Genomic DNA, 27440 nt, shown 5'->3' with positions numbered 1-27440 from the left:
ACCTGTGTTTTCTGTCAAGAGAGGAAGAATCTGCACAGAAAATTCCACAGGCAAATCCGCAACGTGTGCATATACCCTTAGGCAGCCCTTTGGACGCAGAAAATGTCCGCTGCTGGCTTCTGAACGCAGGTGAATCTGCATGTGTTCACTGACCCGTGTGGAATCACCGCGTCCAATACGTTGTATGGGTGAAATTTTTCATGGGAAGGCTCGCGTCTCAGCAAGAGAAATGGACATACTGTGGTCTGGAGAGACACGCCGCATATACGTCACTGCATGTGATCCGCGGGCACCTCTTTGGATGCATAGTGGAGTTGGGATTTCTTGAACTCCCATCCACTATGCTGTAACATCTGGCCTCTGCGGGTTGGACGTTGCGGGTGTATGCAGCATCCAACCCGCAGTGTTCACTGATCGTGGGAACATACCCTAAAGTGTTTGTTCTTCACTGCTTACTTCTGCATCGAGAGGCGAACAGTGTTGAAGACAGTCTACAGATACCTGACAGGACAGATGCATGAATGGCAGCTATCATGGATGTGTCTTGGTGGGTATGGTTTCACACAAGACATCAGAACCACTCAGTTCCCAATGTATAAATAAATGGTGCTGGAGAAACTGTATAACAATAACAATGCTATACAGAAAAATTACAGTTAGTGGTTGATGATTTGCTTTCTTTTTTTTGTGGAAACGAAAAATGTAAAAAAATAAATTTGATAACTCTGTAATAGTAAGAAAAGCCAGAATTAAGTTAACTTGTCATTTATACTTCACAGTTAACTTTAAAAAAACCCAAACAAATATATATTGTGCCTTGCTAAAGTATTCGTCTCCCTGGAACTTTTCAACCTTTTCCCACATATCATGCTTCAAACATAAAGGTACCAAATGTAAATTTTTGGTGAAGAATCAACAACAAGTGGAACACAATTGTGAAGTTGAATGAAAGTTATTGTTTATTTAAATTTTTGTGGAAAATCAACAACTGAAAAGTTGGGAGTGCAATATTATTCGGCCCCTTTACTTTTAGTGCAGAAAACTCACTCCAGAAGTTCATTGTGGATCTCTGAATGATCCAATGTTGTCCTAAATGCCTAATGATGATAAATATAATCCACCTGTGTGTAATCAAGTCTCCATATAAATGCACCTGCTCTGTGATAGTCTCAGGATTCTGTTTGAAGAACAGAGTGCATCATGAAGACCAAGGAACACAACAGGCAGGTCCGTGATACTGTTGTGAAGTTTAAAGCCGGATTTGGCTACAAAATGATTTTGAAAACTTTAAACATCCAAAGGAGCGTTGTGCGAGTGATCATATTGAAATGGAAGGAGTATCATACTACTACAAATCTACCAAGATCTCAAACAAGGAGAAGACTGATCAGAGATGCAGCCAAGAGGCCCATGATCACTCTGGATGAACTGCAGAGATCTACAGCTGAGGTGGGATAGTCTGTCCATAGGACAACAATCAGTCGTACACTGCACAAATCTGGCCTTTATGGAAGTGTGGCAAGAAGAAAGCCATTTCTCAAAGATATCCATAAAAAGTGTTGTTTAAAGTTTGCAACAAGCCACCTGGGAGACACACCAAACATGTGGAAGAAGGTGCTCTGGTCAGATGAAACCAAAATTGAACTTTTTAGCAACAATGCCAAACGATGTTTGGCGTAAAGGCAACACAGCTCATCACCCTGAACACACCATCCCCACTGTCAAACATGGTGGTGGCAGCATAATGGTTTGGGCCTGCTTTTCTTCAGCAGGGACAGGGAAGATGGTTAAAATTGATGGGAAAATGGATAGAGCCAAATACAGGACTATTTTTGAAGAAAACCTGTTGAAGTCTGCAAAAGACCTGGGACTGGGATGGAGATTTGTCTTCCAACCAGACAATGATCCCAAACATAAAGCAAAATCTTCAATGGAATGGTTCACAAATAAACGTGTCCAGGTGTTAGAATGGCCAAGTCAAAGTCCAGACCTCAATCCAATCGAGGATCTATGAAAAGCGCTAAAAACTGCTGTCACAAACAATCTTTTTTTTTTTAAGTAAGCCTAGTATGATAGTACTTGGATATCATCACTGCATCCAGGTAGATAATGTAAAGTTTAGTGATATCTGAAAATCTTTTCCCAAATGATTAACCAGAGGGTTAAGTACATACAATATTTTAATGTTTTTTTATGCATTTTGTTGTGGTGGGAGGTGGTTACAGAGGGAGGGGCGTCCCAGAGCTCAGGTATTTCTCTCTCTGTCAGATCCTCTGACACACTGATCCGTTGAAGCGCCGTGCAGCGCGAAACGGCCGTCGTCAGCACTGGCTCGCACACCTTGTTAACCCGTTCTCCAAGTCATGATGTTTTAAGTATCTGAATAAAGCATTAAGTTTTAAGGACCAGTGAGTGCTGTCTAAATCTTTTCTTTTTTGCTTGCTTTTCTGGATGAGCCTGGGAGTCTAGAAGTGCGGTATAACAGAATTCCAACAAAGAGGGAACAACCGTGCATGTTGAGGTCTAGCCCAAAAGCAGTGCCGTTTTATAAATCTCTTTTTTCTTTTGGTATTTGAAAAACGATCTTTATCAAACCTGACTAAGCTCGAGCTGTTTGCCAAGGAAGAATGGGCAAGAATTTTAGTCTCTCGATGTACAAAACTGATAGAGACATATCCCAAGCGACTTGCAGCTGTAATCGCAGCAAAAGGTGGCGCAGCAAAGTATTAAGTTAAAGGGGCCGAATAATATTGCAAGCTCCACTTTTCAGTTTTTGATTTTCCACAAAAATTTAAAATAACCAATAAATGTTGTTCAATTTCACAATTGTGTTCTACATGTTGTTGATTCTTCACCAAAAATTTACATTTGGTATCTTTATGTTTGAAGCAGGACATGTGGGAAAAGGTTGAAAAGTTCCAGGGAGCCGAATACTTTCTCAAGGCACTGTATATATACCTGTACAATTATATATATATATATATATATATATATATATATATATATATATATATATTTGTGTGTAATACCAAGCTCGAGGTTTAGTAATGAACAGGTGTCAGCCAGATACCCTCATTAATAAAATGGTGCTCAAAAAGTTAAATAAAAGACATACACACACACAAAATTTGCATGAAACGCAATATCTGTTTATTTTTTTTTTTAATAAAAGTTGCGTGAGCTTCTGCATAATTTTCTTAACCAGTAGAGGGAAAGCCGACGGCTGAGGGCTGGTGTTTATATTCTGGGAAGGAGCCAAGAGCTATAAAGGTTCCCAAGCTATTAATATCGGCTCACAGATGTTTTCTTAGCCTTTACTGGCTAGTTTACAGGGGAACCACACAAAAAAATTGACATAGGGTTCCCTTGTTGAACCAGCAAAGGCTAGGCAGATAGCTCCAGGCTGATATTAATAGCCTGGGAAAGGGCCATGGATATTGGCACACCCCCAGGCTAAAAACATCAGCTCTCAGCCAACCCAGAAATGGCACATCTTATAGCCTCACTCTTCCCACTTGCCTTGTAGCGGTGGCAAGTGGGGTAATATTTGTGGGGTTGATGTTGCCTTTGTATTGTCCGGTGACATCAAGCCCACAGGTTAGTAAGGGAGAGGCATCTATAAGACACCCGTTCATTACTATTCCTATAGTTATATGGTAAATAAACACACAGCTGGTACAGGAAATGTCAGGACGAGTGAAATCGGCCGTATGGAGTGAGCATATGCCCTGACTAGTGACACGGCTGTTCAGTGGCCATTGGAAAACTAGGGGGCGCGTTCTCTCTCCATACAAGTGTATGGCAGCAAAGTCGCGCCTACTGCCTGGGACTATGTATAACTCATACATACCCTCCGGTCCCGACTCAGAAACTGGCAAATTTCCGCAACGCACGGTGCATACGCTGGGGGAATTCAAAAGTCTGCAGTCTCACGGAGTGACTTATCGATTTGGACCATACAACACTTTTAAGTGACATTTTGGGCCAGATTAATCATCTGTGGTTTTTTTAGGTGTTTTTTTTTTATTTTTTTGTCTTGTATTCATTGTTTTTTTTTTTTTTTGCCCCAAATCCTTCAAAATGGCACACATTTTTCATTAATGCATTTCATTTTGTCTTTTACCTTTATGTCTTTGTAGAGTAAAAAGTTACATGTTCCAGTTAAATGTGAGATATATAATAAGTTTACTCCAGAGTGGTATCGTACATTTGCACAAAAATGTATCTATTGCACAAAAAGATCTAGAAACCCCAAACCTTGTCCACAATGACGAACATCAGAACGAAAACAGGCAAATACATATAAAATACATTTTACAAAAGACACAAATTATAAAAACGTACAAGTGCAAAAATACCAAAAACTAGACAAAAAAAGGCACAAATGCAATAATGAATCCTGCCATTTACATTTGTCTTCTGGTATCTGCTGCTGTTGTTTTGCTCCAATTCTTCTTGTAGGTTGAGAAACGCAAAATCAAAGATGCACTTTAAAAAAAAAAACTTTTTGAGCCCTTTTAGATGAGGGAGTCACATAATCCTTTAAATTGATATGTCACTCTTCAACTGTGCAAAAGTAATGTTCAATTATGTATTCCACTAGGGTGCTGGAGTACAACTGTGCAAAACGTCTGTGATATTTTGGAAAGTGTCATACCAGGATTGAAGTAAAGACATCTAGATAAGCAAAACTGCACAACAAAACAAAAAAACTTACAACGCAGTTAACTTAATAAAAGGACAAATGAAATGACTAAGGTGAAATAAAAGTCACTATTTTCACTTCCAAAAAACGGCTCATAAACAATGATGAATTGGGGTCTTTCACTGTATTACAGAAACAGGACCCAGATTCATTAAGGCTAACATTTTGTAGTAAGATGCGTCAAATCTAATCAGTTCACCTTATAAAGGGAACCTGACAGCTGGTACATGCAGCCTGGTCCATGGGCAGCATGTCAGACACTGACTGGGTACGCTTGACTTTCAAATGTAGCAGCAATTCAGAGAAAAATATACTTTAAAATCCGCCGGGACCAGGTCGCACAGAAAACTAGTTGGACAGGCGGGTCCCCGGTGGTTTCCCTCTGCCCTGGAGTGACAGGTCTCTTCATGCATACGTGTATAGGGAGGGACATGTGACATGTTATTGGCAACAGGTGTGGGACCACCTATCCAACCATTCTCCTGAGCAGCTTGGTCCCCGGCAGCTTTTAACGTATGTTGTTCTCTGTGACGCTGCAGCATTTCAAAGTCAAACATACCTGGCTGAAATTATACAGTCTGTGTCTGTGGGTCAAGCAGCATTTATCACGTGTCAGGTTCCCTGTTAACCTCTTCACGACCTTGGAGGTATATATATGTCCAAGGTTGTGTCCCTGCCTTTAATGCGGCTCTGGCACTGAGCCCGCATCATTCCCGGCTGCACATGACAGTTGATCTGATCAGCTGTCATCTGCCTCTAACAGTGATTGACAGTTTAATGTCGCTATCAATCACAGACAGTGGCATTCAACACACCAGCAGTAGGCTCGTCACAAATCCCGTCTATTATTCCCTTAAATTCCAGGTGCTTATTTTGTTACTCTAATTTTAACTTCTGAGAATTGTGTAATATTATTAGTTTAGGCTATTATAGTTTTCTTGTATTTTTGCTCTAAATTATTCAAATATTACTATACAATATTTGTACTCCCCTTATTTTCCCTCTACTTCTTTCCTTTTCTTTCCTTGTTACCCTTCCTTAATCAATACTTGGAGCACCCCTGTAGGGCAGTGGGGTACTCGGTACCGGGTCCTTCGGTTATCAAGGGGGATGTCACGGTGGCTGACCCGGTCCGTGGCCCTCGAGAGGCCCGTTGTAAAAGGGGAAGGTCTTTAAAGGGGAAATGTTTGTGACGCCACCTGTGGTATTCGGTCAGGGTGACAGACGCTGCTTAGCGGTCCGCTGGGGTGATGTTATGGCAGCTAGATGGTATATCTTCCCACAGGTGAAGTGTGTCCCCAGGGCTTCCCAGTGTGTAGATGGTGGATGATGTGAGGCACGGTGAAGAACGAGGACACAAGGTTGCAGTCTCTTTACCTTTACTGAAGGCTTCAGTGTCCACAGTCCAGAGAACCAGATCACAGGGCAGGCAGAGTCCGGTCGGTCTGAAGGCAAATCCAGAGTCCCCTTATCCAGGTGGAAATGAGTAGCCTTCCTCTAGCGTCTGGATATTGTAGTACCTTCCTGCTGGGCTTCTCGGTAAGGCTTCTTTCACACTTCAGTTGTTTGGCGTCAGTCTGCTCCGACATCGTGACGGATCCATCAAAATTGTTGAGAAAACGGTTCTAACTGATCTGTTTTTTTGACGCATCCGTGTATCTGGGAAAAGTATCTACTTTTTGGAGCATGCTCAATTGAAAAAGCGGATTGGGGTGACGGATCCGCCAAATGATGGTCGCGACGGATCCGTCGCCCATAGGCGGCCATTCTAGGAAATGGCGGACGCAATGGATCCGTCATGAACCGCCATTTCGGCGCAGACAAAAAACGTTGCAATGTCCGTCAATGTCTAGATGACGTCCGCCAAATTTCAACGGATCCGTCACATGGCGGATGGAATGGACGACCATCCGCCACAATCCGTCGCTAATGCAAGTCTATGGGAAAATAGCGGATCCGCCAAAAAAAAAAATGGCGGATCCGCTATTTGATGAAAACGGTGGATTCAAACTGATGCCAAAAGACTGAAGTGTGAAAGAGGCCTAAGGCCCTCACAACTGTTGTAGATGTTATAGATGTTATGTCTCTCTCTGTCCCCCAGATGGATAGGAACAAACCCGTATGACTGGGCTTTTTACAGGGACTCTAGCACGCCCCGGCCCCCACAAGTTGCCACCGTGCCTCCTGGGTATAGGTCGGGCAGGTAACGTGGAATTAGCTGTCCTGCTTGTCTCTGGAGCAAGGCATGGAGACGGTTGCTCCCTCGGTGTTCCGGCTACCGGATCCTGCGCCTCAGAAGGAGGCAACTTGTATAGGGCAGAACTCCTTCTGGTTTCCTCTCCTTTTGCTACGACTTTGTTTCCCACCCTCTACGATCCAATTCGCTGTTCGTGTCTCTTTCTTAGGATGCTGCAGCACGTCGGGCAGGCGCAGCTCCGTGACCTTCTGTCTAGGCATCTGACATGATCCCACCCCTGTCAGGGACCACCCTATCGGCAACTGCTAGATGTTCCTCCTTTCCCTCTGTCTACCTGACAGGGACTGACTGAGTGAAGCTCAGCCAGTTTCTGACTAACTTCCTCTCCAGACCACCAGTTTTACCTAATTGTGAGGAGTGCCCTAATAAATAGGAGCATAGCTCCCCCTGGTGGACTGGAGTGTGAAATGTATTGCATGATTTGTGATACCTGGTAAAGAGATCTCCTTTACTGCCTTCAGACGTAACATCACTCCCCCCTAGAGGAGAATGACATTACTGCAACGACCAGGACCCTGAGGCACTGCATACTTCCCTTCCCTTGTTTCCCATTTTGTTTTCTTCTCTTTTCCCCCTTTCCCTTCCCCATATAAAAATTCTTAGGCAACAAAAATTATGGAAATACAAGTGCCGCCCATTGGCGCCCCTATCATGTAATTGCTGGGTGCCGATTGGACGTCATGACAGTCAGGAGTCTGCAGCAGACCCCCATGCCTGTCGTTGTGAATCTCCTATTATTGGAGATTGTGATTTTGTGTAGCACAAGCAACTGGATGATCACGTCTCCTAAGGTTGCCGTCACACTAGCAGTATTTGGTCAGTATTTTACATCAGTATTTGTAAGCCAAAACCAGGAGCGGAACAAATAAAGGAAAAGTATAATAGAAACATATGCACCACTTCTGCATTTATCACCCACTCCTGGTTTTGGCTTACAAATACTGATGGAAAATACTGACCAAATACTGCTAGTGTGACGGCAGTCTAAAAAGGGGGTTGATTGATTTTAACTTTTGTGTTTTTTTGTTTTTTAAACTTTTTTTTAACTGGCTTCAATAGAAGGCTATTGAAGCCAGTAAAAAGTAGAAAAGAAAAAAAAGGTGTAAAAACAAAAAAATACAAAAGTTAAAAACAACCCCCTTTTTCCTCATTGAAAATAAAACAATTACAAAAAAAATACATATGTTTGGTATTGCTGCGTTCAGAAATGTCCGATCTATGAAAATATAAAGTAAATCAATTTGGTAAGCGGTGTAATGAGAAAAAAATAGAAATCCCGCAATGACGTTTTCTTTATATGTTTTCATCGCCTACTAATGCTGGATACAGTACTTTGTGCATTTTGTATAGGGGTGCTACACACATAGCAGCAGGTATCACTGTACACAGGGTATATAGAATTGAGAGTCCTCAGTGGTTGATACCTTTTAATGGCTAACTGGAAAGATGGTAACAAATTGCAAGCTTTCGAGACTACACAGGTCTCTTCATCAGGCAAAGACTAAAACAAATTCTGAAGAATTTACCAAGATATATATCTTTCGTGTACATAGGGTGACAGCAAAGTCGGAGTCAGTAATGGCAGGTAACTATGCAGAGCCTGCACCAAGGTGCCATAAGCTTGGAAGAATAGAGCTGCTGTGGGTGGGATGTCCTGCATGTGTTTACTGTAACTACCACTGTGACTGACAACACAGGAGTGAGGAGGGAAGGGGAGAAAAAGTGCGGGAGTGGGAACACTGGAAGAGGAAGGCGGGCAGAGGCAGGACGGGAGGCTCTGCTCCTCACACATCCATACAGGAGCTGCCACTTGCTGGAGCACATCACCTCGCCATGGCAGGTAAACACCACGTTGGATCCAAGAGCATCTCAGAACTACAGATAAAGGTATCCACCACATTGCAGCATTAGACCACGTTCACACGGTCAGTATTTTACCTCAGTATTTGTAGCCAAATCCAGGAGAGGGACAATCAGAGGAAAAGTATAATAGAAACACGTCACCACTTCTGCATTTATCACCCGCTCCTGCCTTACAGCTGCTGAGGTAAAATACTGACCAAATACTGAGCGTGTGAACATGGCCTTATTATTCAGCTATCACTTTTTTCTTACATTAACACTTTAACTTTTACTAAAATGAATGCTCTTTATTACATAAAAACAGTATATAGTACAAAAAAGTGCAGACAGTGGAAATATATGTGCTGAAAGTGTAACTACAGCCAGTCAGACAGTCTACACCTATACAGACACCTGTTGGGAAGGGCTCGAGTCGTGTGTTACCATGGAAACAAGCTTGCCGGTGACTTCAGTTAGGTTAGCTTACTGCTAGCTACACTGGGCTATGATCCCTGAACTGATTTCTGTACTGTAAAGTTTTCAAAAATCTTAATTTCTATCCACACAAGACTTTTATCTATAATTCGTCATGACGTATTGAGCCATAAGAAGCGGTGCCCCCAGCTCCTATTGGTAAGTGTATGAACTACATGGAAAGCCGGGAGTTACATGATTGACTTTGACTCTTTTCAGGTTTAGGGCTCGCTCACACCAGCAGCCAGCGTATTACTCGGATGAGTGCTATCCGATGTTTCATCAGATAGCACTCGCTCCAATGTTATACTATGGAGCATTGCCGTCTAGCATTTATTTTCTCATGTCGAATCGGTATGAGAAAAATATTACTGTATGCTGCGATTGGCAGCGTATATCGGACTGCGTGCACCCATACAAGTCTATGTGTGCATGCAAAACTTCGGACTGCACTCAGATGCCATCTGAGTGCAATCCCATATACGCCGACTCACAATGGAGAAGATGGAGAAGTTAAATTCTCCATCTTCACACCTGTGATCTGATTTGCATGCGAGATGATTGGATAACAGTAAAATGAATGACACTCGGCTTACGCTCGCGGCAGAGTTTGAGCCAAGGGTCATTTATATATCGCATCCTATTCTCAAGCACGTGAGAATCATCGGATGCTACTTGCCAGTGTGAGCAAGCCCTTTTGGCTTACAAATACTGAGGTAAAATACTGACCAAATACTGCTAGTGTGACGGCAGCCTTACTGAGCCTATTTGTTTCTGGGCAACTTTGCCAAAACTTTTATAATTTAGAAGAACAAAAATGAATTAGATTTTTACTAATAAGAGACAATAGGAACAAAAACAGAAAAGGGTGAGTATGCTTTTTTTTATTGTTTTTTTTAACTTCCAGGTATCCAGTGCCAACTATACCTTGTGAACAGAACTACTTGATATTGGTCAATATTAGAGAATTGTAGATAAAAGTTAAGTGTTGCTAATGCAGACTACTCAAATCACTGGCAGCTCCAGCGCCCCTGCTATAATGGACAATGACGGGGTCAGAAGGTTGATACCCCATTCATCAGTCACCTGACTGCTGCAGCCTATCAATGGCCTCAGAGGTCAGGTGACTGGTGGCGTTTGGACAGGATGTTATCTCACCTGAGATGATGATGCCCCATTCATCAGTCACGTAACTGATGCTACCAATCAGTGGTTTTAATGACCACGTGATTGATGGATAGGATTTCCACTGGAGTGTATTCATGAGTGGGTAGGATCTGAGTGGTAGTGTCTTCATCAGAACCTAAAGAAATTGTGCCAGACCACATGCTGGTATACAGTGGGTACGGAAAGTATTCAGACCCCTTTAAATTTTTTAACTCTTTGTTTCATTGCAGCCATTTGGTAAATTCAGAAAAGTTCATGTTTTTTTTCTCATTAATGTACACTCTGCACCCCGGCTTGACTGAAAAAAAAACAGAAATGTAGAAAATTTTGCAAATTTATTAAAAAAGAAAAATTGAAATATCACATGGTCATAAGTATTCAGACCCTTCGCTCAGACACTTAACTAACTACCCTATATTATTTACTTGTACTATTTATTTACTTACTATAGGGTATTTGCTCATTTGGTTTTTATCTTAGATTCTGCTTGTTAAATGGCTACACTGATAATTTTACTTTAGTTTCTAGAAAATTCACAGCGTCAGCTGTGAACTGTGGACACCCCTTTATGCGCAGTTCACAGCTGAGGAGTGCTATTTTATTGTAGCATAGCATTATGCACTGACCTGCAATTTCCCTCTGTCACTAAGCAGTGACACCAGGTATTGGCGCCAGGGTGGCGGCGGTATCAGGTGGTCTGAGCACTAGGGCGGCAGTGGTGAGAACATGTTGGCAGCTTGACATTGTACTACTAATGCCATGCAACCAAACTGTTCTCACTGCTGGAAGAAGTCACCGCCGCATCCTTGGTCTCTTCATTGTATTAGAGCAAGCCTGCGGCAGTAACTTCTTCCAGCGGTAAGAAAAGGTTGGTAGCCTGGCATTATTAGTACATTGTCCGGCTGCCCAATATGTTCTCACCGCTGCAGTGTTCAGAACACCGTAGTGAAATCATAATCGTGCAGCACTCATTTGGTGGATGCACGTTCAGAATCAATGTACAGAGCAGAGTAAAAAATGTGACAAACTCGTCTTGTCTGCCGCGCTTTTCAGGGGCAGCTGTAAATCCACATTCAGACGTCTGTGCATCTGTGACTTCTGTGCATCTGTGACATCTGTGACGGTTGTGCATCTGTGACGTCTGTGCATCTGTAACGTCTGTGCATCTGTGACATCTGTGACGTCTGTGCATCTGTGCATCTGTGACGTCTGTGCATCTGTGACTTCTGTGCATCTGTGAATCTGTGCATCTGTGACGTCTGTGCATCTGTGATGTCTGTGCATCTGTGACGTCTGTGCATCTGTGACATCTGTGACGTCTGTGCATCTGTGACGTCTGTGCATCTGTGACATCTGTGACGTCTGTGCATCTGTGACGTCTGTGCATCTGTGACGTCTGAATGAGGCTTTACACTGATTGAGCAGAGCTGAGACACTGTTCAGTTTGTCAGCTGTGAAGATGCGGCTGCTGTATACTGCATAGCTAGTGTTTTATTATTATTTATTTATACAGCACCATTCCACGGTGCTGTACATGAGAAAGGGGTTACATACAGAGTTATAGATATCATTTACAGTAAACATATTTACAGTGACAGACTGGTACAGAGGGGAGAGGACCCTGTCCTTGCGGACTTACATTCTATGGGATAGTGGGGAAGAGATAGAAGGTAGGGGCGAGGCGGCGGCTCTGGTGATTGCGAGGCGGTGGCTCTGGCGATGGCGAGGTGGCAGAATGGCTATTGCAGGCTGTAAGCTTTCTTGAAGAGATGGGTTTTCAGGTCCCGTCTGAAGGAGCCGAGGGTGGTGGATAGTCGGACGTGTTGAGGCATGGAATTCCAGAGGATGGGGGATATTCGGGAGAAATCTTGGAGGCGGTTGTGTGAGGAACGAATAAGTGTGGAGGAGAGTAGGAGGTCTTGGGAGGATCGGAGATTACGTGAGGGAAGATATTCGGAGATTAGTTCAGAGATATAGGGAGGGGACAGGTTGTGGATGGCTTTGTAGATCAGTGTTAGTAGTTTGAACTGGATTCGTTAGGGAATTGGGAGCCAGTGGAGGGATTTGCAGAGGGGAGAAGCAGGGGAGTAGTAAGGAGAGAGGTGGATTAGCCGGGCAGCAGAGTTGAGGACAGACTGGAGTGGTGCAAGAGAGTTAGCTGGGAGGCCACAGAGGAGGGTGTTGCAGTAGTCGAGGCGGGAGATGAGGGCATGCACAAGAGTTTTGGTAGATTGTGGGCTGAGGAAGGAAAGGATTCTGGCAATATTTTTGAGTTGGAGGCGACAGGAGGTGGCAAGAGTTTGGACATGCGGTTTGAAGGACAGGGCAGAGTAGAGAGTTACCCCAAGGCAGTGGATTTCAGGTGCGGGAGAGAGTGTGGTGCCGTTTACCATAATAGATAGGTCAGGTAGGAGGGATACGTGAGATGGGGGAAAGATGATTAGTTCGGTTTTGTCTACATTGAGTTTTAGGAAGCGAGAGGTGAAGAAGGAGGATATGGCTGACAGACACTTCGGGATTCTGGACAGCAGAGAGGTGACATCTGGGCCAGAGAGGTAGATCTGAGTGTCGTCCGCATACAGGTGGTACTGGAAGCCATGGGACTTTATGAGTTGTCCTAGGGTATAGATGGAAAAAAGTAGGGGCCCTAGGACAGAGCCTTGAGGGACTCCAACAGAGAGCGGGCGGGATGAGGAGGTGGCGTGGGAGTGGAAAACGCTAAATGTGCGGTCAGAAAGGTATGAGGCAATCAAGAACAGGGCAAGGTCTTTGATGCCAAGGGAAGAAAGAATCTGTAGCAGTAGGCAGTGATCGACTGTGTCGAAAGCAGAGGACAGGTCAAGAAGGAGGAGGATGGAGAACTGTCTGTTAGCTTTGGCTGTGAGTAAGTCATTAGTAATTTTTGTCAGGGCAGTTTCGGTGGAGTGGTGGGGGCGGAAGCCAGATTGGAGGTTGTCAAGGAGAGAATTAGATGAGAGGTGGGAGGAAATTTGAGCATGGACATGCTGCTCAAGGAGTTTTGAAGTAAACGGGAGCAGTGATATGGGGCGATAGCTGGGCATAGCAGTTGGGTCAAGGTTAGTTTTTTTGAGGATGTGTGTGATGGTGGCATGTTTGTAGGCAGAGGGGAAGGTGCCAGAAGATAGTGATAGGTTGAAGAGATGGGTTAGGGCTGGAATGAGCATGTTAGTGAGGTTGGGGAGCAGGTGGGAGGGGATGGGGTCAAGTGCACAGGTGGTGAGGTGCGATTTGGAAAAGAGGCGAGTAAGCTCTCCTTCAGTGATGTTGGAGAGGGAGGTTATTAGGGAAGGGCAGAGGTCTGGTATATGGAGTGGTTGGGGTCGTGGAACAGTTAGGGTTTGCCTTGTTTAGTCAATCTTGTTTTTGAAGTAGGTGGCAAAGTCATCGGAAGAGATGAGGGGAGTTGGAGGTGGCAGTGGTGGGCGGAGGAGGGAGGTAAATGTGTTGAATAGTTTTTTGGGGTTGTAGGATAGTGAAGATACAAGGTTAGTGAAATAGGTCTGTTTAGCGGAGGTGAGGGCTAATTTGAAGTCAAATGTAGCTTGTTTGAAAGCAGTGAAGTCGTCTGGCAGGCGTGTTTTCTTCCAACGCCGCTCCGCAACCCTGGATGCTTGTCGAAATGTTTTTGTGAGATTGTTATGCCAAGGTTGCCTATTGGTTCGTTGCACTGTGCCATGCATGAGAGGGGCGACTGAGTCCATGGCTGATGTGAGGGTGGAGTTATAGAAAGCAGTGGCGCTGTCTGTGTCGTGGAGTAAAGATATGGAGGACAGGGGTAGAAGAGAGTCTGGGAGTCTGTGAATGTCTAGATGTGTGAGGTTTCTGCAAGGATGTGGTAATGGCTGGACATGGGGGGCAGGTGAGGAGGACAAGGATGAGAAGGTGAGTAGATGGTGGTCAGATAGGGGGAAGGGAGAGGTTGTGAGATTAGATAAGGGACAGAGGCGGGTGAAGATAAGGTCTAGTGTATGTCCGTCTGCGTGGGTGGCTGTGGAGGTCCACTGAGTGAGTCCAAAGGATGAAGTAAGGGCCAGTAGCTTGGAGGCTGTTGGCTGGCGGGTATTAAAGTCACCCATGATGATGGTGGGGCAGCAAAATTATAATCTGCCAGACTCCATTGTGAAAACATGTTCATCTAGTCTAGTTCTAGTAAATCTGTCTTTATGGTATTTACATTCATTAAAAAACATCACATGAACGTAGGTGCTATTCTGCATTAACGGCTCATACACTGTGCAGCGGCGACTCTGGCTGTAGGCTTCTAATGACATAGAACAAGGTAAGCCTCCTGCTACTGCACCAACCTATCCACTGTCATTTTTCTATTGCGGATTGGAAAATGAAAGGAGCAAAATGACTGGTATTTGCTATGGCTTACGTAACTGCTACTTTTCCCCTTGCACCAGTCTTTATACATCTTCTGCAATGTCTATATTTATTGTACAAAATTAAGCTTTAAGTGTTATCTCTAAAGATATTTCCATTGTGTGACTGAAAGCATCTACTAATTTATTGCTTTACCCACTAGATAGATGAACTGCAGTCTACAAATCGGACCCTAGAACAGCACATTGTACATCTTACAGAAAATAAAGAGGCCGTGAGCAATGAAGTTGATATCTTGGCTCGAAAAAATGAGCAGCTCTGCCAAGAGCTCACAGAGATAGACAAGCTAGCAGAACAACTTGAGAAAGAGAAGGAACAGGCTCTGAGTATTGCGGAGAAGGAACTAGAACAAGCAAAGGTATTGGCTTTAATGAATGTTCAATCATCCGCCATTGTGGTGGTGGCATGGTAGAGGACACACAAGTGCCACTCTGCATATAACAAGCTGTGCTATATCCCACCTCCATCACTCCTCTATGTATTATTGATGCAGGTTAGTGATGAGCGAGTGTGCTGGGATAAAGTGTTATCCTAGCATGCTCATGTGCTAATGCAGAAGCTTCGGCGTGCTTAAAAAATATGCATGGATAGCTTGTTTGTTAGGCAATCCTTGCATATGTTAGGGCTGTCGAACAGCTGTGAGACATGCAGCCACAGGGACTAGAACATAGTTTTCAAGCACGCCGAAGACACTCAGTTGGCACACGAGCATGCTCAGATAACACCTTATCCAAGCATGTTCACTCATCACTAATGCAGGTTCCACTTCTGGACCCACATCTCTCTCCAGAACAAGGATTCCCTTGATCCTCCAGCTAGCGTGCGACCCGCAGTGAGTGGGCACATGGCTACACATGCACCAGCTTTCTCTATTAACTGCTATGTTTGTACCCAAGATACTGATGGACTTGGCTGTATTCAGAATTAACATAGCACTTAATAGAGAAAGCTGGTTCATGTGTGGCCACGTCCCCTGGTGGGACCGAGCTAGTGAGCATGTGACACCAGCAGATTAGGCTGACATTCTAATTGCAGGTGCAGACGGACATAGAGTTCTTCCAAGAGTTCGATCAATGCGTGATCTTTTTCACTCCCTCTTCATTTGAGATGAAGATGGAGGAAAAAAAAATGTATCTTCTCCATTCTGTCAGTCGGTGGAAATCGGACTGCACTCAGATGTCATCCGAGGTCAGTCCGATTTTTTTCAACTCGCTCATGACTTGCATGGCTGAGTGCGATCTGAATATAAGATTAAACTCTCGCATGCTGTGATATTTTCCACGGACCAGCTCTGTCCAAGGAAAAAAATCGGACATGTGTACAACTCCAAAGAATAACATTGGTGTGAGTGCAATCTCATGTTTTGTCGGATCACACTGGGACCAAAATGGTGGTCTGCCGGAGCATTTTTTTTAAAAATGGAACCCTATATGGTATTCATACAGTGGGAATATGACACTGTCTGCGTTTTTGCAGCCGTGTATGTTTTATTCTGAAACGTTGCTTCAATTCAAAGAATACACACTTTGAAAAGCCGGCTTGGGACCATTCATCTTGGATGACTAATCACCCCGAAGCTTATCCTGGACCCATTCGCCTACACTGACAGCTTTCTCCCTGTGTCTGGGTATAGAGAGAGATCTGTCAATGTAGTGGATCGGGGTGGGCAGAAGCCGCCAGTATCTTTCTTTGGACTAGCCATCTAAGGCCGGCGTCACACTGGCGTTATAAACGGCCGAGTGCAATGCGATAAAAAAAAAATCGCATTGCACTCGGACCAATGTTAACATATGGGGCAGCTCCCAGCAGCCGACTTTTTGCCGGCCGTTTTCCTCGGTCCGAGACAATCGCAGCATGCTGCGATTGTCTCGTACCGAGGAAAACTCTCGGCTCACTCGCACCCATATAAGCCTATGGGTGCGAGTGAGACAGCGCACACCACTCGGATATCATCCGAGTGATGTGCGTTAGGCCGGCGTCACACACAGCGTATGAAAATACGGTCCGTATATTACGGCCGTAATACGCTGAAAAGTCCCGAAAATAGTGGTCCGTAGCTCCCCCATAGGCAGGGTGTGTCACCGTTTTTTGCACATGGCATCCTCTGTATGTAATCCGTATGGCAGCCGTAATGCGTGTTTTTATCGCAGGCTTGCAAAACCGACATACGCTATACAAGGGATCCATGTGTTAAAAAAAACCAAACATATATACTGTCTCTCTCTCTCTCTCTCTCTCTCTTATATATATATATATATATATATATATATATATATATATATATATATATATATATATATATATATATATGTATATATGTCAGGGAGACACATATATGTTTTGCAAAAAAGGAAAAAAAAAAGAGCATGAACCGCACATCCCAAAATCATACGTTGATCTAAAGCCACTAGGCAAAAATTAATATAACTGAATATGAGGTTTTCAGTTTAACATTCTAATCAGACTGTATGAAGCCCACTGTCCCTTCACGGCAAACCTCGTAGTGGGTCCTATCGCCCTAACGGAGCGGAGCCGTGCGGCGCCCACCGCCACAGCGGCCATGCACCAGCAGGACGGACGGCCTGTTGCCCCACAGCACCCATGCTGCAAGACTGAGTCCCCAAGACTCCAGACCGCGCCGCCCCACCAGCACAAGGCCAGAGCAACAATGGCCGCCACACAGCACCAACACCAAAATGAAAGGAGCACTTAAACTCACCTTCCTACAGCTCTTCAGTGAGAGCCAAAATGGGCTAGACCCCTTACTTTGCAGTCTCCTGCTAATTAAAATCACCTGAGCCAAATGGGAGGAGTGCTGGTCCAAGAAGAAGACTAGAACATGCTTTTCAAAAAAGCCACTCTCTTCCCATTCCCGTGTAGCGGTGGGATATGGGGTAATGAAGGGTTAATGCCACCTTGCTATTGTAAGGTGACATTAAGCCTAATTAATAATGGAGAGGCGTCAATTATGACACCTATCCATTATTAATCCAATACTAGTAAAGGGTTAAAAAAAAAAACCACACACACATTATTAAAAAATAATTTATTGAAAAAATCACAAAGACTGTTGTATTAATTTATTCTACTCTCAATCCACTCACTGAAGACCCTCGATCTGTAAAATAAAAAAAAATAATAAACCAACAATATACATACCTTCCGAGGATCTGTAAGGTCCAACGATGTAGATCCATCTGAAGGGGTTAAAATATTTTGCAGACACGAGCTCCACTAATGCAGGCTGCTCATGTCTGCAATACCCCGGCGAATGAAGCTAAATATAGGTCAATGACCTATATTTAGCTTCATTTGCGGTGAGGCGCCCTCTGCTGGCTGTTCCTAGATCGTGGGAACTTTCCTAGAAAGCTCCCTTGCTCGAGATCATAAGAGGGCGCCCTCTGCTGGTTGTCCTCATATGAACTCGAGCAAGAGAGCTTTCTAGGTAAGTTCCCACGATCTAGGAACAGCCAGCAGAGGGCGCCTCACCGCAAATGAAGCTAAATATAGGTCATTGACCTATATTTAGCTTCATTCGCCGGGGTATTGCAGACATGAGCAGCCTGCATTAGCGGAGCTCGTGTCTGCAAAATAGTTTAACCCCTTCAGATGGATCTACATCATTGGACCTTACAGATCCTCGGAAGGTATGTATATTGTTGGTTTATTATTTTTTTTTAATTTACAGATCGAGGGTCTTCAGTGAGTGGATTGAGAGTAGAATAAATTAATACAACAGCCTTTGTGATTTTTTTCAATAAATTATTTTTTAATAATGTGTGTGTTTTTTTTTTTTAACCCTTTACTAGTATTGGATTAATAATGGATAGGTGTCATAATTGACGCCTCTCCAATATTAATTAGGCTTAATGTCACCTTACAATAGCAAGGTGACATTAACCCTTCATTTCCCCATATCCCACCGCTACACGGGAATGGGAAGAGAGTGGCCAAGTGCCAGAATAGGCGCATCTTCCAGATGTGCCTTTTCTGGGGTGGCTCGGGGCAGATGTTTTTAGCCAGGGGGGGGGGAGGGGCAATAACCATGGACCCTCTCCAGGCTATTAATATCTGCCCTCAGTCACTGGCTTTACTACTCTGGCGGAGAAAATTGTGCGGGAGCCCATGCCAATTTTTTCCGCCATTTAACCCCTTATTTTACTAGCTAGAACAGCCAAATGTTGCATATACACACTACTGACATTAGTAGTGTGGAATATGCAAAAAAAATGGTGATATGAGATGGTTTACTGTATGTAAACTAGGTCTCATATCATGTCGGGTTTAGGAAGGAGAAAGCAAAAGCCGGTAATTGAATTACCGGCTTTTCTCTCTAACAGCGCTGCGTATTCCTCGCAAGTCACACTACTGGTCCGTGTGTAATCCGTAATTTTGGGGCTTCCATTGACTTTGATTGACGTTTTATTTGCGCAATACGGTGACAAACGCAGCATGCTGCGATTTTCTACGGCCGTAGAAAACCGTATAATACGGATCAGTTTAATACGGCAGATAGGAGCAGGGGCATAGAGAATAATTGTGCCGTATTTTTTGCGAGTTTTACGGACGTAGTTTCTGCGCTCTTACGTCCGTAAAGCTCGCAAGTGTGACGCCGGCCTAATAAGCGGACCCCAGCAATGGAGGAGATGGAGAAATTCATTTCTCCGCCTCCTCCGCAGCTGTGCTCCGATCCTCCCTTTGCGAGAGAATCGGAACACAGACACATGACACTCGGCTCCTGCTCTGCTGCAAGCAGGAGCCGAGTGTCATTAGCATATCGCATCCGATGATCTCGCATCGGACGCAATACGCCAGTGTGACGCCGGCCTAAGACACATAGTCCGCAGCCGTTTTTTGTCAAAATATGTTTTCCCTGAAACGTTGCAGTGTTTCAGAGTAAAAAAATGCGTGGCTGCATACATCTGATAAATTATGTTTTTGTGTGATTAAAGAAAGAAATTTCAGGAGCTGAGCCCACTCCATACAGGGCAGGTACCGGCTGTGTTAGCCCTGATTGCTTCCGATTAACTGTTTTGAAGCTGCTCTCACTGATAACAGCACTTGAAATGGTTCCTCAGTGTTCGGGAGCCTGTCGCGCCCCTGCTCTTTCCCCTCTCTGATATTATCATGGGGTGCCCATGCGTTACCAAGGCATAATATAGAGAAAAAGAACTGAAAAGGCATAATTGATTTTGTATCAGTCCTCGCACCTCTGCACAAAAAATGAATAAAAAGAGATCAAAATGTCATATGGAACCTAAAATTGCACAAAACACAACAACTTTGTCTCGCCACTAACAAAAAATATTACACCTCCATGAATGGAAAAGTAAAAAAGCGGTTTGTGCTCAAACCGATTGCCACGGATGTCTGAATAAGCCCTTAAAGTAATCCCCTCCCTTTCAGTGATCATTGAGGGTCTGAGATTTGGGACCCGTGTCAATCTCAAAATGTGTACATATTCCATGGATAGATGATCATTTCAATAGACTGGAATACCCTTTAATGATTGTTCTTTATTTTAGGGACCAGGGGTAATGAGGCTTATTCCAGCTGGAGCATCAGTACAGTGAAGACACAGTGGGGACAGGTCCACATAGCAACCAGTTGCCTATGATTATTATAGGGAGATATTTCAGAGGAGTTTCATTGACATTTCTGATGGAGAATTATTTGTTATTGCTAATACAGTATATTACTCATTTTATATTTTGTTCTTTCAGAATGAAGTAAGATTACAACAGAAAACCATTGATAACTTGGGTGTCACAGTGAAAAATCTAAAATCAGTGAGTAAAAATCAGTCATTCATATATGAATGTGATAATTGGCACCATATATGTGTATGAAGAGTATTGCACGGTGTTATCGTGCCTAAGCGTCACAACATTTTATATTACCTCATTTCTGCTTCTAAAATTGGTAACAATCAGTAGTCTGATTTGAAACATACAGTTGGGAAAATAAGTATTTGATACACTGCCAATTTACCAAGTTTTCCCACCTACAAAGGACTTAGAGGTCTGTAATTTTTATCGTAGGTATACTTCACCTGTGAGAGACAGAATCTCAAAATAAAATTGAGAAAATCACATAGTATTATTTATACATAATTAAATTGCATTTTATTGCATGAAATAATTATTTGATCACCTACCAGCCAGCAATAATTCTGGCTCTCACAGACCTGTTAGTTTTTCTTTAAGAAGCCCTCCTACTCTGCACTCATTACCTGCATTAATTGCACCTGTTTGAACTCGTTACCTGTATAAAAGACACCTGTCCACACACTCAATCACTTGCCAACCTCTCCACCATGGCCAAGATCAAATAGCTGTCTAAGGACACCATGGGCAAAAATAGACCTGGACAAGGCTAAGATAGGCTACAGGACAATAGGCAAGCAGCTTGCTGAGAAGGCATCAACTGTTGGCTCAATTGTTGGAAAATGGAAGAAACACAAGATGACTGTCAATCTTCCTCGGTTTCTGGCTCCATGCAAGATCTCGCCTCGTGGGGTAATGATGATTCGGAGAAAGGTCAGGAATCAGCCCAGAACAACACAGGAGGACCTGATCAATGACCTGAAGAGAGCTGGAACCACAGTCTCAAGTATTACCGTTAGTAACACAATACGCTGTTATGGATTAAAATTCTGAAGGGCACTCAAGGTCCCCCTGCTTATGCCAGCACATGTCCAGACCTGTTTGAAGTTCTCCAATAACCATCTGGATGATCTAGAGGAGGCATGGGACAAGGTCATGTGGTCTGATGAGATCAAATTTGAACTTTTTTGTATTATCTTTACTCTTCTACCAATTGAAGATGGGCTATGGCTGGGTCTTCCAGCATGACAATGACCAAAACACACAGCCAGGGCAACTAAGGAGTGGCTCAGGAAGAAGCATTTCAAGGTCCTGGAGTGACCTAGCCAGTCTCCAGACCTGAACCCAATAGAAAATCTTTGGAGGGAGCTGAAACTCCGTGTTGCCCAGCAACAGCCCCGAAATCAGAAAGATCTGGAGAAGATCTGTAGGGAGGAGTGGGCCAAAATCCCTACTGCAGTGTGTGCAAACTTGGTCAAAAACTTCAGGAAACGTCAGACCTCTGTAATTACAAACAGGTTTCTGTACCAAATATTAAGCTCTGTTTTTCTATTGTATCAAATACTTATTTCATGCAATAAAATGCAAATTAATTTTGTTTAAATCATACAATGTGATTTTCTGGATTTTTTTTTTATAGATTCTGTCTCTCACAGTTGAAGTGCACCTACGATAAAAATTACAGATCTCTCCATTCTTTGTAGGTGGGAAAAGTTGCTAAATTGGCAGTGTATTAATACTTATTTTCCCCACTATATGTATGTTTATGGGACAAGCAACTTCAGTAATTGTGATATCATCAATCAAAGTGATATAATTGTTATTGAAAGCTCTGTCACTGTATTACTAAATAAGTCAGCCCATGTTTCTATATGTCTGCAGTGGTAAATATAGAATATAACAATGCTTTTTTTTTTCATTTTAGGATTCTAACATTGCCAAAGAACAAATAGAAAAAGCAGAATCTGAGTTGGAGGAGAAAAAGCAGGAGACTAGAGCTGTAAATCTCCTTTTAGACCAACTGCAAGACGACAACAACAGACTTAGCAAGAAACTTGAAAAACTTGAGAAAGCTGGTATTTCTGTAAATTTTTTTATTTCAATACTCAGATCAACACTAGTACCGTATATACTCGAGTATAAGCGGAGATTCTCAGACCATTTTTTTGGGCTGAAAGTCCCTTCTCGGCTTATACTCGAGTCATACCCGGGGGTCGGCAGGGGAGGGGGAGTGGGGGCTGTCTAGTTATACTTACCTACTCCCGGCGCGGTCCCTGCAGTCCCTGCTTCTTCCAGCGCTGCATCTTCTTCCTGTATTGAGCGATCACAGGTACCGATCATTAGAACAATGAATATGCGGCTCCACCTCCCATAGAGGTGCAGCCGCATATTCATGACTGTAATGATCGGTACCTGTGATCGCTCAATACAGGAAGAAGATGCAGCGGTGGGAGAAGCAGGGACTGCAGGGACCGCGCCAGGAGCAGGTAAGTATACGGGGAGGGGAGCGCTGCGCGATATTTACCTGCTCCTCGTTCCAGTGCGGCTCCGTCTCCAGCGTCCTCTGGCAGTGACGCTCAGGTCAGATGGCGCGGTGACGTAGTCAGTGCGCACCCTCTGCTGAACGTCAGTGCTGGAGACGGAGCCGCACGAGGAGCAGGTAAATATTGAAAGCGCCGGCGTCCTGAGCGAAGAGAGGTGAGTGTGTGATTTTTTTTTTTTATTGCAGCAGCAGCAGCATTATATATTGCACAGCTTTATATGAAGCATCTATGGGGCCATAATGAACGGTGCAGAGCATTATATATGGGCAGCTTTACATGGAGCATCTATGGGGCCACAATGAACGGTGCAGAGCATTCTATATGGCACAGCTTTATATGGAGCATCTATGGGGCCATAATGAACGGTGCAGAGCATTCTATATGGCACAGATTTCTATGGAGCATCTATGGGGCCATAATGAATGGTGCAGAGCATTCTATATGGCACAGCTTTCTATGGAGCATCTATGGGGCCATAATGAACGGTGCAGAGCATTATATATGGCACAGATTTCTATGGAGCATCTATGGGGCCATAATGAATGGTGCAGAGCATTCTATATGGCACAGCTTTCTATGGAGCATCTATGGGGCCATAATGAACGGGGCAGAGCATTATATGTGGCACAGCTTTCTATGGAGCATCTATGGGGCCATAATGAACGGTGCAGAGCATTATATATGGCACAGCTTTATATGGAGCATCTATGGGGCCATAATGAACGGTGCAGAGCATTCTATATGGCACAGCTTTATATGGAGCATCTATGGGGCCATAATGAATGGTGCAGAGCTGTTGTGAATTCTGCTCTTGGGTTCCCTCCAGTGGTTGTAGGTGGGAATGCAGTTGTCTCTGAGTCACAGTCCTGGCCAGGTGTATCTGCTGATTGCGGTTCTGGCTGGGATATTTAGGTGTGAAGGATTCATTAGTCCTTGCCAGTTGTCAATGTTTCTTCTGCTTATATTCTGTGTTATTCTGTTGTTTTTCTCTTGTCCAGCTTAGACTGTGTCAGTGTTTTCTCAGTCTTGTTGGATTCTCTGGAGATGCAGATATACGCTCCACATCTTTAGTTAGATTTTGGAGTTTTTGTATTTTCTGCCGTGGATATTTTTGGAAGCATTTTTAATACTGACCGCTTAGTATCCTGTCCTATCCTTTCCTATTTAGCTAGTGTGTGCCTCATTTGCTAAATCCTGTTTCCTTCCTGCGTGTGTCTTTTCCTCTTCTACTCACAGTCAATATTTGTGGGGGGCTGCCTATCCTTTGGGGTTCTGCTCTGAGGCAAGGTAGATATTCCTTTTTCCATCTATAGGGGTATTTAGTCTTCCGGCTGTGTCGAGGTGTCTAGGTTTTGTTAGGCACACCCCACGGCTACTTCTAGTTGCGGTGATAAGATCAGGGTTTGCGGTCAGTATAGTTACCACCTACTCCAGTGAAAGTTTTTATGCTGCTCCAAGGTCACCTGATCTTAACACAGAGCATTCTATATGGCACAGGTTTATATGGAGCATCTTATGGGGCAATAATGAACAGTATGCAGCATTATATGTGGCACAGCTTTATATGGAGCATCTTATGGGGTAATAATGAACGGTATGGAGCATTTATTTTTGAAATTCATCGGTAGCTGCTGCATTTCCCACCCTAGGCTTATACTCGAGTCAATAAGTTTTCCCAGTTTTTTGTGGCAAAAGTAGGGGGGGGGGGTCAGCTTATACTCGGGTTGGCTTATACTCGAGTATATACGGTACTTAGTTTTAGGATTTTATTGTTAGGGTATCAAAGTAAACAATGATATATCATTAATAAGAACCTATTGTATTCTATGTTTTTGCAATTTTTGGGTGAGTGTTTTGACTTTTAGAAGATCTCATGAAGGAAAGAAAGTTATTAATTTTAGATATTAAAGATGCATTGAGGCTTGACGACCAAAAAAAATCACAAAACACCATAGATTATGTTTTTTAATTTTTTGTAAAGTGGAAACACAAGTACTGTGTTCTTTTGAAAAAGGCAGCTGGAATAACAATAAGTCAGGAAGCCAAAATCCTGCTGGGAAATCATCTTGTGGACAGATGATACAAGGATAGAGCTTTTTGGTAAAGCTCAACATTATACTTTTTACTGAAAACGGAATGAAGCCTACAAATAAAAGAACATTGTACCTATAGTCAAATAAGGTGGAGATTCAAAGATGCTTTGGGGCGGTTTTACTGCCTTTGGCACTAGGTGCCTTGACTGTGTGCAAGGCATCATGAAATCTGAAGATTACTGAAGGATTTTGGGTCACGATGTAGTGTCCAGTGTCAGAAAGCTGAGTTTGCGTCAAAGGTCTTTTTTTCTAGCTTTTTTTTTGTGTTGTTCAAATACATACAAAAGAAGTAAACCTGTATAACAAAATCCTGTGTAATTGCACTCATTTTCTAGGAGAAATACTTTATTTTTTGGTGCAATTTCAAATGTGCCAATATTTTCTTCCATGACTATATATCCTCCATCCTCGCATATTTTTCCTTTATCCTTTATTTTTCCTTTATCCTGATCCTGGTTCTCATCCTGGTATATATTTATATTTATGGTATATATGTCGCTCCTGTTCCCCATCTTGGTATATATCCCTCATCACTGTATATATCCGCCTTTCTGTCAATGGTAGTTAATGCATAGAAAATAAGTCTGCAAGGACAGGGTCCTCTCCCCTACCAGTCTGTCACTGTAAACTTGTTTACTGTAAACGATATCTATAACTCTGTATGTAACCCCTTTCTCATGTACAGCACCATGGAATTAATGGTGCTATATAAATAAATAATAATAATAATAATAATAATAAATACTCATTTTCCCACCCTTCCCCGCCACGCGGCATCCTTGTTTGAAGCCGGCAGCTGACTTCAGCATGCAAGCGACGGCAGCGCATGGCGTCATTCCCATGTGCCCCCAGTCACGTGCATGCATACGTCAGCTGCTGGCCTATGATTGTCTGGGAGCGTGTATTGCCGCTCACGGACCTGAAAGGTCTCTGCACATCAATACACTTCAGCTGAATGTGCATCCGAGGACGCACATCCAGTTGAAGCTTGCGATGGCGTCAGCATGCCCATCACCCGCACAGGCCCGGTCGCGGTCATTGCACCCCTGCGTGAGTGGCTTCTAAATGGAAAGCTGCCTAAACCATAGTCAGGTTACTTCTTGTACCTGCTTCATTTCTTTACAAATGTGAAGTAGATCAAAAGACTGAAAACGTGAACATTTTTAGATTACAGTGATTATGTTAGTTCTTTTTAATGTTTATTAAGCATTTGTTCAGGTGGGTTACGGAGCATGCCTATCTGATGAAGACATTCTGTGCACATACCCTTAGAGAGACATAGGGGGTGCTATAAGATAAGATGCTGGATATCAAGAGGCCCATACACTGTCTTCCACAGAAGCACCCAGCTGTTTATGTCCACCACTGCATCAGATAATACAAAAGTAACTAAAGCGCAGCAAAGGACATGTATTCCAATGTCTTAATGGTATTAATAAGAATTTGCTGTCTAGTTAAGACTTTTAGGCACTGTTGTAGTATATGGTCCCAGCAGCAATTCCTCTGGGAGATTTCCCTCTTTGGTCTTGTACACACTTGGGCAATTATGCAAATTGGTGAAATACATACAGACTGTTACAACACCTTGATTCCTTCGGGAGTGACACCTGTGTTAGTGACTAAATAGTAAATCTGGTAATACATCATTCTGCTGTGCTCTGTTCTCAGTAATAGCATGGCCTGCTTTCATAATGGAGCCTGGTTCTAATGTTTCACTTACAAAAGAAAAGCAGTCTGTGGTCTTTGTTATCGCCAAAAATACACGATACGGTGATGGAAAGCACATAATGCACATTCACTTTATAATACAGGTTTCTCGGCTTACCTGTTTGATGTTCTCTAACAATATATCACAAGCATATGTTTCTTGATGTGTGATTGGTATGCTCAATAGCGAACAAAAATTAACTATATATGAAATGAACCATTGTGAAACATTGTGGTTTTGTGATGTTTTAATTAAAACTAGCATTTCCTCTCAATTCACCAGAGAAGAAAGGTGTGTTAACAAATAAGAAGGGTAGAGCAACATCTCCTTCTAAGCTGGACTCGTTTGTAAAGAGTCTGGAAGAAGAAAGGGATCACTACAAGAGAGAAACAGAACATCTAAGGAAGATGCTTCGAGGCCGTAGCATTAGTCCAAAGCGTAGCCCATCCAAGGTAAGTTGCTATTGTGAAGCCATATCCAAAAACTAACACTATATTAACAAGCTTTCTTGAAGGAGTGGTCCGAAACTAACGTTAATTTTGATTCTAAATGTCTCTCAATTTCTATAATAATCTAATTACTTTTCCATTATACTGTAGTTAAAAAGTCTCTATCGTTCCATCTCTACTCTCTAATTG

The 27440-nt window shown here is 43.2% G+C and overlaps 1 protein-coding gene across 1 annotated transcript in view; it reads left to right on the top strand.

Moving 5' to 3' along the window:
- Nucleotides 1-8739: 8739 nt before the first annotated feature.
- TSGA10 (testis specific 10) overlaps nt 8740-27440 on the top strand; it is a 108231-nt gene continuing 89530 nt past the window's right edge. The window contains exons 1-5 of the mRNA XM_069757508.1: nt 8740-8849; nt 14995-15210; nt 20576-20641; nt 22383-22533; nt 27085-27254. Coding sequence (XP_069613609.1) covers nt 8796-8849; nt 14995-15210; nt 20576-20641; nt 22383-22533; nt 27085-27254 — 657 coding nt within the window. The 5' untranslated portion in view covers nt 8740-8795. The remainder of the gene's footprint in view (nt 8850-14994; nt 15211-20575; nt 20642-22382; nt 22534-27084; nt 27255-27440) is intronic.

This window comes from Ranitomeya imitator, chromosome 3 (assembly GCF_032444005.1).
Source record: "Ranitomeya imitator isolate aRanImi1 chromosome 3, aRanImi1.pri, whole genome shotgun sequence".
Lineage (NCBI taxonomy): Eukaryota > Metazoa > Chordata > Amphibia > Anura > Dendrobatidae > Ranitomeya > Ranitomeya imitator.
This window is presented reverse-complemented; position numbering and strand designations above follow the sequence as displayed.